This window comes from Pelobates fuscus, chromosome 3 (genome assembly GCF_036172605.1).
Source record: "Pelobates fuscus isolate aPelFus1 chromosome 3, aPelFus1.pri, whole genome shotgun sequence".
Taxonomy (NCBI): Eukaryota; Metazoa; Chordata; class Amphibia; order Anura; family Pelobatidae; genus Pelobates; species Pelobates fuscus.
Window position 1 is genome coordinate 186,809,343 of NC_086319.1, and position 17,434 is coordinate 186,826,776.

General features: G+C 38.9%; 1 protein-coding gene across 2 annotated transcripts in view; it reads right to left on the reverse strand.

Moving 5' to 3' along the window:
* The window catches only part of ANO2 (anoctamin 2), a 337,896-nt gene extending 321,672 nt beyond the window's left edge, over window positions 1-16,224 (reverse strand). Inside the window, exon 1 of one of the 2 annotated variants that reach the window (XM_063447820.1) lies at window positions 16,062-16,224. In XM_063447820.1, coding sequence (XP_063303890.1) covers window positions 16,062-16,224 — 163 coding nt within the window. The remainder of the gene's footprint in view (window positions 1-16,061) is intronic. The other variant, XM_063447821.1, reaches the window with a different exon arrangement.
* Between the last annotated feature and the right edge of the window lie 1,210 nt (window positions 16,225-17,434).

A 17,434-nucleotide genomic window follows, 5' to 3' on the forward strand; every position in this document is an offset into this window, starting at 1 on the left:
AACAAGACAAAGAACACTAAGAACTCCAACCCCAGTGACCAAAGATTTGAAAAGAACAGAACAGTGTGTAATCTCTCACCACTGGATAACTCATTTAACCCCTTCAGGACGGAGTCAATAGTGCACGCTCTGATCAAAACAAAACGTAAACAAAAACTGGAATTTGCGCTATATGTCTGTTCACCCGTAGTTCCCCTCTTTCATATTATATGCACCCACACTTATTATATATCATTTTGTTCAGGGGAAACAGGGCTTTAATTTATCATTAACTATTCATATATGGAACATAATTTGTTATGAATAAAATTTAAAAAAAATGTGAGAAAATAAGATACCCCCCATTAACAGGTTTTATGGTGTTTTGGAAAGTTACAGGGTCAAATATAGAACGTTCCATTTTCAAATAGAAATTTTCCAGATTGGTAATTTACCTTTGAGATGGTATGGTAGCCCAGGAATGAGAATTACCCCCACAATGGCATACCATTTGAAAAAGTAGACAACCAAAGGTATTGAAAGTGTGGTATGTTTAGTCTTTTTTAGTAGCCACTTAGTCACAAACACTGGCCAAAGTTAGCGTTCATATTTGTTTTTGTGTTAAAAAAGCAAAAAAACAAATATTTGGCCAGTGTTTGTGACTAAGTGGCTACTAACAAAGACTGGACATACCCCACTTGCAATACCTTGGGTTGTCTACTTTTGCAAATGCTATGCCATCATGGGGTAATTCTCATTCCTGGGCTACCATACGCTCTCAAAGGCAACATAACCAATCTGGCAAATTTCAATGTGAAAAAAATGAAATGCAAGACTTATATGTGACTCTCTAACTTTCCAAAACACCATGAAACCTGTACATGGGGGGTACTGTTATTCTCGGGAGACTTCACTAAACACAAATATTAGTGTTTTAAAACAGTAAAACATATTACAACAATAATATAGTCCATAAAAGTGCCGTTCGTTTGTAAAAAATGCAAAAAACGTCACTTTTACTTAAAATATCATCGTTGTAATACAATTTACCAGTTTGAAACACTAATATTTGAGTTCAACGAAGTCTCCCGAGTAAAACAGTACCCCCCATGTACAAGTTTTATGGTGTCTTGGAGAGTTACAGGGTCAAATATAGTGCTTGCGAATTAAATTCTCTGCACTTTCTCCCTGTGTTGTCAGGTATGTCAGTCAAATGTTAATTAATCAAATCACCTAATTATGTTAAAAGATTACTTAAATATACACGTAGAATTTTAATATATATGCATTTATAGGTATTTAAATTCTACGTGTATACTAATGTAATCTTTTATGTAATTATATGTATTTATCTATATATATATATATATTTGCGGTTATTTGCATTTTATATATAGATAGATATATATAGAATGTCATTCTAAGTGTATTTTGTTACCAATATATATTAATAACAAAATAAAGTTAGAATGAAATTACATATGTATATATAATTTATATTACATTTTGTTTCAATATTTTATTTATTAATTTTATTATTTTATTTATTTATTATTGTAATTATACGTATTTATATATATAATATATGTGTATATATCTATTATATATATAATATATGTATATTATATATATGTAACGTCATTCTAAGTGTATTTTAATACTAATATATGTACTTATATTAGTATTAAAATACACTATGTATGACGTTAAATATATATATTAGGTATATATATTATATATATATATATATATATATATATATATATATATATATATATATATATATATAATATATATACATATATTATATATATATAAATATATTTATTTTATTTTATAACCTGTCTAATATTTTTTTTTTTACACTACCTACCAGCAGGGGGACTGTCTGATATTTTAGATAGTCCCCCTGCTGGCAGATCCATAGCCAGCTATAGGGGGCCATGTGATCGCTCTTTGAGAGCGATCACATGGCCCACGGGGGCCTGATTTGCCGTGGGGGGGCTGCCTGGGCTGTCAGGCAGTCCTCCTGAAGCGGAGCGCCGGGTAGGTGAGTATCCCGGGCGCTCCAGGGCTCAAAGCCGTTACGGCGTTCCATCCCGCCGCAACGGCTTTAAACCCCACTAAATGCGGGACGGCATGGAACATCGTAACGGCGTTAACGGGTTAAGAAATAACCATATGATCACTATTATATCAGCACGCAAATGAAGAGCAGTACTGGTGATGAACACTGTGAACAGAGTTACAGTGGGGCTATTGGGGGTACAGGGAATTATAGGAATGTCAGCGAGGACTAAAAGGAAATGATAGTGTTAGGAATATAAACCTGTATTCCTTACGCTATAGTGTCCCTATCCCCAACCTAAACAGTGATTTGTGTAGGTTTTTTTGGACTACAACGCAACAGTACAAACAAATACAACCCTGCATTCACACGGGCAATCTATACAAAAACATACTTACATTCAAACACAGAAACACTGCTCAGTGCTAAATACAACCCCGCAAGAATTGGCAAATGGTAGATCACCAGCTGGAAAATAATTGGGGACATTATACAACAGATGGGGATCTACCTTTTGGCTGTCCTTGTGATGGGGGGCCAAATAAATTATTGTACCAGGGCCCACTCTACTTTAGTTCTGCTACTGCATGGGAGGTATGGGTGATCTCAGAGACACATCTAGCATTATATGCAACTGAGAGACTGAGCGAAAGAAAAACATAGAGGAACCGAGAGATAATTGGGATTAAACTGAGAGGCACATTGTAAGGTAGGTTTAGAGACATATGAGTCCGCCTTTGAAACATAAGTCTGAATTCATAAGAGACTCAGAGCAAGGATTGAAAGGAACAGGAAAGAAACACAAGAAGACCTTGGACATATGGTAACTTGCAAGGACAGTCATTGAGGATGAGAGAAACTGTGACTCTGAAACTCTTTGTAACTTCAGTATTCAGTTTAATATATTTCTGAGCCTATTAGTCAACTAGATAAAGAGCTTCATGTACAGGTAGTTGCCAGACATGAAGATCTTTTGGCTCAAGCAACAGTAATTGAGTTTTTAGAAGTGGTATCCTCAAAGTGGGTAATATCTTTCCTATATTGAATGTGATCTGTGTGTCTGTAGTGGTCCTTTAAGTGTATGTGTATCTGCATGCACTGGCGTACATACCGCGGTCGCAGACCTGCGACCCCTGCGACCAGGTGCCCGCCTCCATGTGTTGCGGCCCCAGCGCGTGGGGGGGGGGGTGAGGGGGGCCACGGATCAGTTTTCGCTCCAGGGCCCCATGGGTTGTGTGTACGCCACTGTGTCTATGTGTGTATATGTATGAGGCAGTGCATATGAATATGTGTATACATCTCAAATTTCAAAAGCCAACACTATATAGAAATACACTACTGCATTCAAATGTCAGCACTACATGCTGACACACACACCTACATTCAAAAGCAAACACTACAACACAACCGTGCTTAAACATATGCAATAAATGTGAACTGTGGTGCTTAAAAATGATTTTAGTACAAATACAAATGAATAGCAACTGTGACAATCTGTGGATACTCCCCAGAAATCCACAATAAATATTCCAAAAAACACACAAATCACTGTTATGGGGATAAACCACCCAGCACATTATGTCTGGAGAACTCATTTCAACCTAATAGGGAGGGCAAACAAGCCGCTCCCTTTAAATAAGAAGACCAGGAAGCTTTGCCACTACCGAGTGAAAAAGTCCAGAAGGCGAAACGTATCTCGGACAAATGGAGGAACTGCATACCAGTTCAGTTACTTTTATATTTGTTTCTTCCTTATTATTTTGCTTGTCTTTTATACAGGGAGTGTCACCCTGATATTTATTTATTTATTTATAAAATATTTTACCAGGAAAGATACATTGAGATTTCTCTCGTTTTCAAGTATGTCCTGGGAATATGGCACCAAGCTTATTTCTTGAAGCCTGTCATTCACAGACTTCTAAATAAGGTGAGCACTCAGTTTGGCTAAATTCAATTTACACCATAATCACTTTACATATTGCACCTAGCTTGGTTTCTCTTCTGCTTGTTTTGTCAGGCTTTATGCTGTATGAAGAAGGTACTGCTACCACATAATAGGCACACAAAACTTTGTATTTAGAGCCTACAATCTGAAAAAGCTCTAACAAAAGGGAGTTTTCATCACTCACTTTGCACTTATCCAAATTATGTTATCCTCACAGTACTATTTTATTTGATATATTTTATTTTTATTTATATGTACATATGGAATGGTATTGGACGCATGGCATAGCCTTCAAACTGAAATGGTAAAGGTTAACACAGTGAGGGAGTTTAAGCATAACGGGAATAGGCATAAGGCTATCCTAGTTTTAAGATAAGGCCAGGGACTAATTAAAGTATTTCGAAAATTGGGCAGACTAGATGGGCCGAATGGTTCTGATCTGCCGTCACATTCTATGTTTCTATGCTTCTATCCATTTTTGACACCCCAAAATGTTTAAGGGGTCTGGATTTTAGCATAACACTTCACTCATTGTCTCTGTTATGTTGGTAGATTTATCACCTAAACAGTGATTTGTGTGGTTTTTGGACTACAACGCAACAGTACACACAAATACAACCCTGCATTCACACAGACACTCTATACAAAAACATACTTACATTCAAACACAGAAACACTGCTCAGTGCTAAATACAACCCCACAAGAATTTGCAAATGGTATATAACCAGCTGGAAAAGCAGGTGGGGATCTACCTTTTGGCCGTCCTTGTGATGGGTGGCCAAATAAATTCTTGCACCAGGGCCCACTCTACTTTAGTTCCGCCACTGCATGGGAGAAATGGGTGATCTCAGAGACACATCTAGCATTATATGCAACTGAGAGACTGAGGAAAAGAAAAACATAGAGGAACCGAGAGATAATTGGGATTAAACTGAGAGGCACATTGTAAGGTAGGTTGAGAGAAATATGAGTCCGCCTTTGAAACAAAAGTCTGAATTCCTAAGAGCCTCGGAGAAGGGATTGAAAGGAACAGGAAAGAAACACAAGAAGACCTTGGACATATGGTAACTTGCAAGGACAGTCATTGAGGATGAGAGAAACTGTGAATCTGAAACTCTTTGTAACTCCAGTATTCAGTTTTATATATTTCTGAGCCTATTGACCATTCCCTTCAAAAGAACATGTAGTTGCCTAGCTGCTGCTACTATAGTTGGTACACAAACAATGCAGGCCGACTGTCATTATGCAGGCTTTACATAAACTAGAGTCATCCGTTGCTTTAAATAATATTACCCAAATAAGATGGATCTAGATGATGTCTCACTGACTTGAAAGTAGCGTGTGTGTGTGTGTGTGTGTGTGCGCGCAAACCATTAAAAATCCTTGGTGGCATTAGGGTTACGTTATGTGACAGCTAATCAGAGTTTGCTCGTCAGCCTCTCCAGTAAAAAAAACAAAAACAAAGCAAAACAAAAAACTATGACCCCAATTTAACTATGGGGATTTTTTAAATATTTCGTATGCCTCCACCTATCTCCAGTACTATACCTCTTCCCCCCAGTGCTGCTAGTGGGCAAATAGCTTGGACTTAAAATACAGACCCAAATTTTATCAAGGTCCATATTTTAATGTTTGTATCTGGATTTTAGGCATTTGGTCGGGCTGAAAAGTAGATATGATTTAGGCTCATTTGGAATCTGTTTTGAAAAATTTGGACATTGTTAAATACCAACCATATTTCTGGCCCCATTCAGTTTGGGAATGAATAGTGAATAACTAAGATTTGGCTATATAATTATTTTAGTGATAGCATAAAAGCAGTTCTCTCTCTGGTTCTTTATCTCCCTTACTTTCCTATTCTTCCTATTTAATTAAGAGATAAACCTCCTAAGAAAGGCACCCAAGGACAGTTAGTACATAGATAGCATTTTTTTTAACATGTTCAGACTTAGAAATTCGTTTCGCACATAGTAGGGACAGGATTTGTATTCCTTATTGCTCTCACCACTGCCACATGTTTGTAATAAAAGTTTTGTGTTCAGAATGAGTCTGTGGTATTGAAAAAGCACAAAGGGACTGGTGTGTAAAAAAGCCTTTAAGCTCTGGTCCTAAACCCTGTATTAAAGGGACAATTTAGGCATCCAGACCTCTTCATTTTATTGAAGTGGTCTACGTGTACAGTCCCTGTCCCCTTAAAGGACCACTATAGTGCCAGGAAAACATACTCGTTTTCCTGGCACTATAGTGCCCTGAGGGTGCCCCCACCCTCAGGGTCCCCCTCCCGCTGGGCTCTGGAGAGAGGAAGGGGTTAAACACTTACCTTTCTCCAGCGCCGGGCGGGGAGCTTTCCCCCTTCCTCGCGACGTCAGGAGCCGCGCGCGCATTCAGCCGGTCGCATAGGAAAGCATTTACAATGCTTTCCTGTGGACGCTGGCGTCTTCTCACTGTGATTTTCACAGTGAGAAGCATGCGAGCGCCTCTAGCGGCTGTCAATGAGACAGCCACTAGAGGTTTTGGAGGCTGGATTAACCCTCTGAAACTGCTATGTTTATAAAAAAAGGGTTAATCCTAGAGGGACCTGGCACCCAGACCACCTCATTAAGCTGAAGTGATCTGGGTGCCTAGAGTGGTCCTTTAACCCTGCAATGTAAAACATTGCAGTTTTATAGAAACATTGCAAGGTTAAGGCTGCCTCTAGTGGCTGTCTATCATACAGCCACTAGAGACGCTTACTGCTGTTTTATGGAGTTTACCTCGGTGAAACGACGCTGGACATCCTCAGTATTTGCAAAAAAAACATCTTGCAAAACCCAATAGGAAACCTCCTCTGGCACAATGACGCCGGAGGAGGTGAAGACAGAGCCAGTGCCGAGGGACCTTTGGCACTGGAATTAGGTAAGTGTTTAAAGGGTACTTAACCCTTTCATTGCCAGTGGGGACATTATAGTGTTAGGAATACAGCTTTGTATTCCGGGACTATAGTGTCCCTTTAGGCTCTCTTTACGTTTGCATTACTGTGAATTTTATTCCTATGGGTTTCTATGATGCACTCATATACCTGTCATATTTTTAGTCAGTAGAACAGAAGGTCGAACAGATGGGGAAAAGGGCAAGGGGATATGGTTCCTGAAGATGAATTGTCCCTTCTAAAAAAAGCATACTAGGGAGATATCGGTTAAAGGGATAGGGTTTATTTTTTTGTGACATGAAAAGTTTCCATGTTCTCCTCAGCTGTCCTTGGGGTTTGTCTCTCTGCATTCTGTATGTGCTAGTAGTAGTAGACTCATCCCCCCCACAGTGCTTATGGTGGACGCCCTGAGTAAAGGGATCTTGTGATGCAACCTTTGTCTTCCTGAGGCACTGATAGGGAAGCCCCACTTCAGGGGAGAGCAAGTGACAATGAATGGTCATTATTTGCACACAAAATTCACAGATCTTTGTAGATAGCCCTATTTATGAGGATAATTAGAGATTGCTGAATTGAGAGCTGCCATCAAATATCTTAAATACCAGATGCTGTACTACTCTGGGAACTATCAGAGTGGGACAGTCCGTGCCTGGAGAACATTTCGATCGGGGGCCACAAATCTACATACTGATGAGCTAGCAAAGGCCCTGCCTGCAGCCATTTTCCTGCTCTATTTTACCAATAGACATCCCCTCCTTCAATTTTAATCTTCAGAACAATGGGTGTGATCCTGCAGTCTGCAAACCCTGTATGCACAGGCATTTTAACTTATAGCGAAGGAAAGGGTTCTTCACAGTAAGAACCATAAAGTTGTGCCATTATCTACCCTAAGAGGTTGTCTTTTAAAATTCTGTATAGCCTGGATGTTTTTTTTATGAGAAATAGTTGACATGTATGTGAACACGTAAAACTGATCGCTGTTATGGAGTTAAGAAGGTATTTTTTCCTTTTAATGTGGATAAGTGACCATTGCTACAATCTTTTTTTGTGCTTTATTTTGTATCAGCAGTGTAAAAATATGTGTTTTAAAGGTTGAACTCAATGGACTTGAGTCTGTTTTCAATCTAGATCACAATGTAGCCATGTAATTTAAGAATCTATATATTTGTAATCTGTGCATTGTTTTTAATTTTATATATGTGTAACAAAGTAGGCTTTGTGTAAACTTAGAGATATATGTATTTATTAGGTTTATAAATATTTGTATTATTATTGTTTCTTCAATAATATTAAAATTATCTTAGTATGACAACTAGATTAATGCAAATGTTTAAATTGATTGTAAAGATTGTAAATTATATGTAAATATGGAACAGAAAACAGTATGCATTATTTTTTTCTTATTTTCTCCTAATACCAGCTTCACTGTTATTTTCTATATTTTTAAGTTTTAAAACATAGGTTTGAATAAAGGTTTTCTTAGGGCTATGCTGGATTATGTATGCGATGTCCATATCTCCCCAAGACTTGTAGGAGTTACTGAATAGCAGATGCTATTGGCAGTCTCTGCAATTAATTCAGATCTCCTCTCAATAGTGATATTCTAAAGAAGAGCTAAGGAGGCAGCATAGGGCTGTTGTTTTTTTGTATGCTCAGCTCCTCTCCCTCCATATAATTATTGGAAGAGGGCTTATTACAGTGCAAGTAACAGCTGCTGCCCAGTAGTGTAACTCTCCGTAATCTCTGTCAGACTGGGATATACAAAAATCTGACAAAGTCGATCCCAAGATTTAAATATCGAGAAAGATAACTTAAAGTGGAACCATGTTTTATGGGAAATAATACCATGGACGGGATCTGGATTCATAATTAATAACCATAAATTGAGAGGTTGAGAGCATTGTTTTACAACAAAACATGTTTCATGCTTATGTATCTTTTATATTCCATGATAATTATAAGGTAGGGTTGGAGTTATAAGGTAGGGTTGGAGTTATAAGGTAGGGTCGGAGTTATAAGGTAGGGTAGGAGTTATAGGGTAGGGTCGTGGGTTATAAGGTAGGGTCGGAGTTATAAGGTAGGGTAGGAGTTATAAGGTAGAGTAGGAGTTATAGGGTAGGGTCGGGGTTATAAGGTAGGGTCGGAGTTATAAGATAGGGTCGGAGTTATAAGGTAGGGTAGGAGTTATAAGGTAGGGTCGGAGTTATAAGGTAGGGTCGGAGTTATAAGGTAGGGTAGGAGTTATAAGGTAGGGTAGGAGTTATAAGGTAGAGTAGGAGTTATAAGGTAGGGTCAGAGTTATAAGGTAGGGTAGGAGTTATAAGGTAGGGTCGGAGTTAAAAGGTAGGGTAGGAGTTATAAGCTAGGGCTGGAGTTATAAGGTAGGGTAGGAGTTATAAGGTAGAGTAGGAGTTATAAGGTAGGGTCGGAGTTATAAGGTAGGGTAGGCGTTATAAGGTAGGGTAGGAGTTATAAGGTAGGGTAGGAGTTATAAGGTAGGGTCAAAGTTATAAAGTATGGTAGGAGTTATAAGCTAGGGCTGGAGTTATAAGGTAGGGTAGGAGTTATAAGGTAGGGTAGGAGTTATAAGGTAAGGTCGGAGTTAAAAGGTAGGGTAGGAGTTATAAGCTAGGGCTGGAGTTATAAGGTAGGGTAGGAGTTATAAGGTAGAGTATGAGTTATAAGGTAGGGTCGGAGTTATAAGGTAGGGTAGGAGTTATAAGGTAGGGTTGGAGTTATAAGGTAGGGTAGGACTTATAAGGTAGGGTCCGAGTTATAAGGTAGGGTTGGAGTTATAAGGTAAGGTCGGAGTTATAAGGTAGGGTAGGAGTTAATTGTAAGTGTAAAGGCATTACAAGGGTTAATGATGAGTGATAGTGGAGGGTAAAGTTTTGTCATAGTGTAGTGGTTAATGTTTAGTGTAGCATAGTGTCAAGGTTAAATAGATAACTTTACTGTAAGGTTATCACTAGGCAACACATGTCTCTGTGCTGACCGAGATTAGTGGGAGCATATCTTTCACTAAACTCAGGCAGATCATAAATTATATTTACAGTTGTTCATGAAGTTAGAGCACCCAGACTATCCAGACATGATTAATTCATTGCATTATTACACATTCATTACGAGAAATAAATAACTGCTTGGATGACACCACTATCCTTGCAGTATAAAGTAATGGGTAGATTGTGGATGTAAGACATATATATATATATATATATATATATATATATATACCTACACATATATATGTGTAAAGAGACATATATATTTATGTTACAAGAATATTCCAACTTCTAATCTTCTAATCCTAGTATAGATCCAGGAAATGTATTGTACGGTTCTTCTAATGAAGGGGCAGATGACCAATGCCGGCTCTTGGCTTTTACAAATGTACACGGCACCTGGCCCTACTCTTCACCTTTCCCTGTGGAGCCTGATGCAACCCCTGCGGAAACAGCGAATGTCTGGTTAGGAGATCTCCCCTGCCAACCTAAAGACCAGAAGTCTCCGGTCTGTGGGGAGAACAAAGATCCCCCTCACCAGCTACTCTAGGTATAGGGTCTTCCACAAGTGCATTGTTACCACAACAATGCTCTGATACTTTATATATTTCTGACTGGAGGAAGCAGGAAGTGTGGTCTGCACCTACTGGGGGTCTAAACTGAATGATCAGCCCACCATGACCACCAGGGACAAGGATTCCCCCCTGCTTGGCCATGGTAAGTAAGTGGGAAGGGTGGAAATCTTTTTTTATTCTATGTAATTATATGTGTATATTTATATATATTTTAAAATGTTTATTTTTTTTATTAATGCCCTGCTCCATCCAATAAAGCACCTATGCTTCACACACTTGAAACCCAGTTACCCCTTGCCCCCACTACAGCCCCTATCTCCCCTACCCACACTTCAGCAACTATTACCCTTTACATCCACTGCAATATCTATCCTCCTTGCACCCACTACAGCCCCTATGCCTGCTGCACCCCCTGCACCCACTACTGCACTTATCCCCATTGCAACCACTACCTACTCTATCCCAATCTATACACACTACAGTTCATATCCTTACCCTGCATCCAATACTCTCAAACCACTTGCTTTGATAGGCATCCAATCGGCTGCATGTGTCCCAACTGGCAGGGCCGCCATCAGAAATTTTAGGGCCCCTGACACAGGTCAAGATCTGGGCCCCCTGGGCCAGCCCCGAGTCCGCCCACAAGGATGAAGTGTGTGTCTGTGTATAGTGGATGTAGAATGAGTGTCATGGATGCAGTGTGTATAGTGGATGTGGTATGTGTGTCATGGATGAAGTGTGTATAGTGGATGCAGATTGTACGTTTTGTGTAATGTATGTACTGTTTGTATGCATGTATTAGATGCAGAGTGTGTGTAGTGAATGTAGGTGTGTATAGTGAATGCAGAGTGTGTGTTTTTGTAGTGGATGTAGTGTGTGTACAGTGAATGGAGAGTGTGTGTTTTTGAAGTGGATGTAGTGTGTGCACAGTGAATGCAGGGTGTATTTTGTAGTGGATGTAGTGTGTTTGTAGTGAGTGCAAAGTGTGTATAGTGCATGTAGTGTGATTGTGGTGAATGCAATATGTGTATAGTGAATGTAGTGTGTTTGCAGCGAGTGTAAAGTATGTATAGTGATTGTAGTGAGTGCAAAATGTGTATAGTTCGTGTAGTGTGATTGTAGTGAATGCAAAATGTGTATAGTTTATGTAGTGTGATTGTAGTGAATGCAAAATGCGTATGGTGAATGTCGTGTGATTGTGGTGAATGCAAAATGTGTATGTGAATGTAGTGTGTTTGTGGTGAATGCAGAGTGTGTATAGTGAATGCAGTGTTTGTAGTGAGTGCAAAGTGTGTTTAGTAAATGTAGTGTGTTTGTAGTGAGTGCAACATGTGTATAGTGAATGTAGTGTGTGGGTGTGTGTAGTGCAGTGTGTTTAGTGAATGTAGTGTGTGCAGTGAAGAGTGTGTTTAGAGAATTTAGTGTGTGTTTAGTGCAGATTGTGTTTTGTGAATGTAGTGTGTGTGTGTAGTGCAGTGTGTGTTTAGTGAATGTAGTGTATGTGTAGTGCTGAGTGTTTAGTGAATGTAGTGTGTGTGTGTAGTGCAGAGTGTGTTTATTGAATTTAGTGTGAGTGTGTGTAGTGCAGAGTGTGTTAGGCAAATGTAGTGTGAGTGTGTGCAGTGCAGAGTGTGTTTAGTGAATGTAGTGTGTGTGTGTGTGTGTGTGTAGTGCAGAGTGTGTGTAGTGTGAGTGTGTGTAGTGCAGAGTGTGTTTAGTGAATGTGGTGTGTGTGTTTAGTGAATGTAGTGTGTGTAGTACAGTGTGTTTAGTGAATGTAGTGTGTGTGTAGTGCAGTGTGTTTAGTGAATGTAGTGTGTGTGTGTGTGTGTAGTGCAGAGTGTGTTTAGTGAATGTAGTGTGTGTGTGTAGTGCAGAGTGTGATTATTGAATTTAGTGTGAGTGTGTGTAGTGCAGAGTGTGTTAGGCGAATGTAGTGTGAGTAGTGCAGAGTGTGTTTAGTGAATGTAGTGTGTGTGTGTGTAGTGTGTGTGTGTGTAGTGCAGTGTGTGTGTAGTGTGAGTGTGTGTAGTGCAGAGTGTGTTTAGTAAATGTGGTTTGTGTGTTTAGTGAATGTAGTGTGTGTAGTGCGGTGTGTTTATTGAATGTAGTGTGTGTGTGTAGTGCAGTGTGTTTAGTGAATGTAGTGTGTGTGTGTGTGTGTAGTGCAGAGTGTGTTTAGTGAATATAGTGTGTGTGTTTAGTGAATGTAGTGTGTGTGTGTGTAGTGCAGAGTGTGTTTAGTAAATGAAGTGTGTGTGTAGTGCAGAGTGTGTTTATTGAATTTAGTGTGAGTGTGTGTAGTGCAGAGTGTGTTAGGCAAATGTAGTGTGAGTGTGTGCAGTGCAGAGTGTTTTTAGTGAATGTAGTGTGTGTGTGTGTAGTGTGTGTGTGTGTAGTGCAGAGTGTGTGTGTGTAGTGTGAGTGTGTGTAGTGCAGAGTGTGTTTAGTGAATGTGGTGTGTGTGTTTAGTGAATGTAGTGTGTGTAGTACAGTGTGTTTAGTGAATGTAGTGTGTGTGTGTAGTGCAGTGTGTTTAGTGAATGTAGTGCGTGTGTGTGTGTGTAGTGCAGTGTGTTTAGTGAATGTAGTGTGTGTGTAGTGCAGAGTGTGTTTATTGAATTTAGTGTGAGTGTGTGTAGTGCAGAGTGTGTTAGGCGAATGTAGTGTGAGTAGTGCAGAGTGTGTTTAGTGAATGTAGTGTGTGTGTGTAGTGTGTGTGTGTGTAGTGCAGAGTGTGTGTGTAGTGTGAGTGTGTGTAGTGCAGAGTGTGTTTAGTAAATGTGGTGTGTGTGTTTAGTGAATGTAGTGTGTGTAGTGCGGTGTGTTTATTGAATGTAGTGTGTGTGTGTAGTGCAGTGTGTTTAGTGAATGTAGTGTGTGTGTGTGTGTAGTGCAGAGTGTGTTTAGTGAATGTAGTGTGTGTGTGTGTGTAGTGCAGAGTGTGTTTAGTAAATGAAGTGTGTGTGTAGTGCAGAGTGTGTTTAGTGAATGTAGTGTGTGTTTAGTGAATGTAGTGTGTGTAGTGCAGAGTGTGTTTAGTGAATGCAGTGTGTGTGTTTAGTGAATGTCGTGTGTGTGTAGTGCAGAGTGTGTTTAGTAAATGAAGTGTGTGTGTAGTGCAGAGTGTGTTTAGTGAATGTAGTGTGTATGTTTAGTGAATGTAGTGTGTGTGTGCAGTGCAGAGTGTGTTTAGTAAAAAAAGTGTGTGTAGTGCAGAGTGTGTTTAGTGAATGTAGTGTGTGTTTAGTGAATGTAGTGTGTGTGTAGTGCAGAGTGTGTTTAGTGAATGTAGTGTGTGTGTTTAGTGAATGTAGTGTGTGTGTGTGTAGTGCAGAGTGTGTTTAGTAAATGAAGTGTGTGTGTAGTGCAGAGTGTGTTTAGTGAATGTAGTGTGTGTGTAGTGCACAGTGTGTTTAGTGAATGTAGTGGGTGTGTTTAGTGAATGTAGTGTGTGTGTAGTGCAGAGTGTGTTCAGTGAATATTGTGTGTGTCTAGTGAATGTAGTGTGTGTGTGTAGTGCAGAGTGTGTTTAGTGAATGTAGTGTGAGTGTGTGTAGTGAATGTAGTGCAGATTGTGTTCAGTGAATGTAGTGTGTGTGTGCTTGCAAGGATGCAGTGTTTGTGCAAAGTAGGGGGGAGGGGAGTATTTAAAATATATATATATATATATATATATATATATTTGTGTATATTTAAAATTTAAATTGTATTCCCCCCTCCCTGGTTCTTACCTTGCCAGGGAGGGGGGAGATCGCATTCCCTGGTGGTCCAGTGGCATTGTGGAGAGAGCCAGCCGTGGTATATTGCAGAGGGGAGCCCAGCAGCACACACTGTCTTCCTTTCCAGCTCCTCTTTGACGAACTCTCGCGAGACTGGCCTGCGTGCTGTGCGGAGCGTTGCCATGGAAACCTGTGGCACAGCTCTGGCGGCTGCAGGAGAATTAGAAAGAGAGGAGCTGGAAGGAGGACCGAGTGTGCTGCTGGGCCCCCCTCTGCAATTTACAGGTAGGGGGGCCCTCAGTGAACAGATATATAGCGAAATTCGCTATATATATCTGTGCACATAAGGAATGTGTGGCTCAGATTGCCAGAGCAGTCTGGGCCCCCCAAGTCCGCCAGGCCCATGACAACCATTATGGTTGTCATGCCCTGATGGCGGCCCTGCCAACTGGTAATAAAAATGGTTTCTAAGAGAAATAGAAAAGTGGCCCTGCATTTTATCTTGCACCTGGCCCCACAAACACTACAGCTGGCCCGGCTTATGACACACTTCTCTCTCATCAGATCCCTTCCCAGCATACCACTAACAAAAGAGGTACTGATTTAAGAATACCAACCACAAGTGGCAGTAACTAACCAGGACTAAAACAACCAATTTTGGGCAGTCCAGGAAAAATATGTCATAATCTTTTATAAAAATAAATAAGAATCACTCTCCCTAATTATGGTGTTTCCAGATTCTCTAAATGGCATTATATTTGCATGATACACTCTTCACCTTTATGTGTCTCACATAATTCCCACCTACACATTTATGTTAGTGTGTATATCTTTAACAAAAATGATGCAAGCTTAATACTGGTGACTTTAATGAATGAACAATACCCCTATTGTTTCTATTATTGATTTGATCAGCTAAAAGCTAGGTTACCAAAAAATGCATGTAACTACTGGAAGATTCAAGTTTAAATGTATTAATAGTTATAGTAGTATAAGAATCAATATTCGCTCTTTTTTTTACATTATATTTCTAAAACGTTGTTTGAAAATGTTATAATGTTATAAAGTCCCTAGTACCTCTGTTACATTCATTTCTAAAACAAGACCTGACATCAGTAAACACTACCAAGAACATTATACCCCTGCATTGTAAACACAGTTACAATTATCCAAGCACATTAATTATGGAAGAAAGCAGCTTTGATACTCCGTCTGCTAGAAAACATTTTATCCTAAACACATACAATGTCATTTATTGAACACTGTGAATCAACAGTAACTATAACAACCACAAACGCATATTAATGCAAAGTATACCTGTTTTTGGTAAACACAATAACTAAATATTAATTACAGAATTTCTACTTTTGCAACCCAACCTTTAGTACATGTATTCAATATACAATCCTGCATAGGTTCAAATTCAATAACAGTGTCAAATTATATTTATAAATGCACAATGTTAGCTAGAGCGAGGCAGAGATAACAATGTTTTGAGGATAGGCAGTTATTGACCTTGGTACAAGCAATGCTAAACCCCTTTGTTAAACAATAATGAAATAATAAATAATTACAATATTATTAAAAAGAAAAAAAAAATATATATATATATGGGCATCTACTACATGACTACAATGAGGAAAGGCCAGTAATAATGTTGAAGAGTGAGAGAGCACCTCTTCAGATAATATTTATTGCTGCAAATAAGCTTTTATTTATTTTTTGTTTAAAAAAGAATCCCAGTACTTTATCCCAAACTGTCATTAATCAAACATAGCTACAGATTACAGCAAGAGTTACTATATATTGCTTTACAATTCAACCCAATCCAAAGTTAAAAGGAAATCAATAAACTCACCACTTAATTGTGCAAGGGGAGCTTCCATATTGCAGACAGGGATTTGTTTGGTGGCTGTTGAGACAGTACTAATAGGATGATGTGGGTGTGCTGTTACACTGTACAATCTGCTTCTACTTCTAACCTGTCTTAATTTGCGAATAGCGTTTGCAGCTAATTCCATGCCAGCTTGAATCTCCTTTAGGCAAACGCAGAGTAGAGATGATTAGCCAGACCTTCTGCTTACGGGTTCCAACAGCATGGGACATGAACAACAAAAAAAAAAAAAAAACAATAATAATATCAAGTTAAAAAAACAAAACATATGCCAAAGGAAAAAAGAATATCAGAAAGTATGGCACATTGGCAATAAAATAGTTAGAGAATTCTTGAAAGGCTTGGCCATAAACCCCCCACCAAAAAAACCAAAAAAACTTATTTTCTTCCGTAGGTCAAATATCAACTAAAATAGCCATCTCATCTTTCAAAATCTACAAAAGAGCAATAAAATGGAAAATCCTGTAGAAAAGAAATCCAATAAGCATGAAAGATTTGGTTATACTGGCTGTATATCTTAGTATTGTTGAGAACAATGTTCTTTGTAAGACAACAAGAACTCGTCTGTAATACTGTATAGGGAGTTAAGCTTTTTATAGGTCTGTAATTTTTTTTTCTCTCTCCAGTTACACTTGGTGTATGAAGACACATTCCTGCATTAAATATTAAAAGGCTTACCATGTAATCACCTGCTACTTTGGAACCGCTAAAACTACATTAATCGTTAACATATGATGGTAAATGAAGTTATTGAAGCATATGTTAATTCATTTTCGTAAGTAATATTCAACAATGAGTGAGAATATTGGAAGTCGTCTGCAGCAGAAAAAAATCCAACATGTTATAATGGAATGGGTGTAAGGGAGACTAACATATTTGTTATTTACAATTTGGACTAGTCTGGATGATGAATGTTAAGACTGGTGACCCAAAACCGCCCACTATGATATGGGTTCTCATCCCATTTGTGAAAAAATTCCATCCTGCTAACTATATGGGAGGTAATTTCAGATGTTGTTGTTGACGATAAGGTACTTGATAAGGTTCTTTTCCTTCTTCAAACTTTATTTAGTGGTGACTCTACAGGGTCAGATTTTCCAATAGACAGAGTAGACCATTGCTTACAAGTGCCTGTTGACAAGGAGTGACCACCTGTCATACAAACAAGCATTTTTCTCTTTTTAGATATTTTCAGGTACTTTTTGACTTTGATAACTGAGTTTTTTTTTTATTTGCAGAGAAAGGAGGAGATGTACTTCTTGACTGTTCTGTGTGTGGAACTCAGGGAACAAGTAACGGAGTTAAGGATTAGTTGGAGTATGTAAGAATACCTGAGA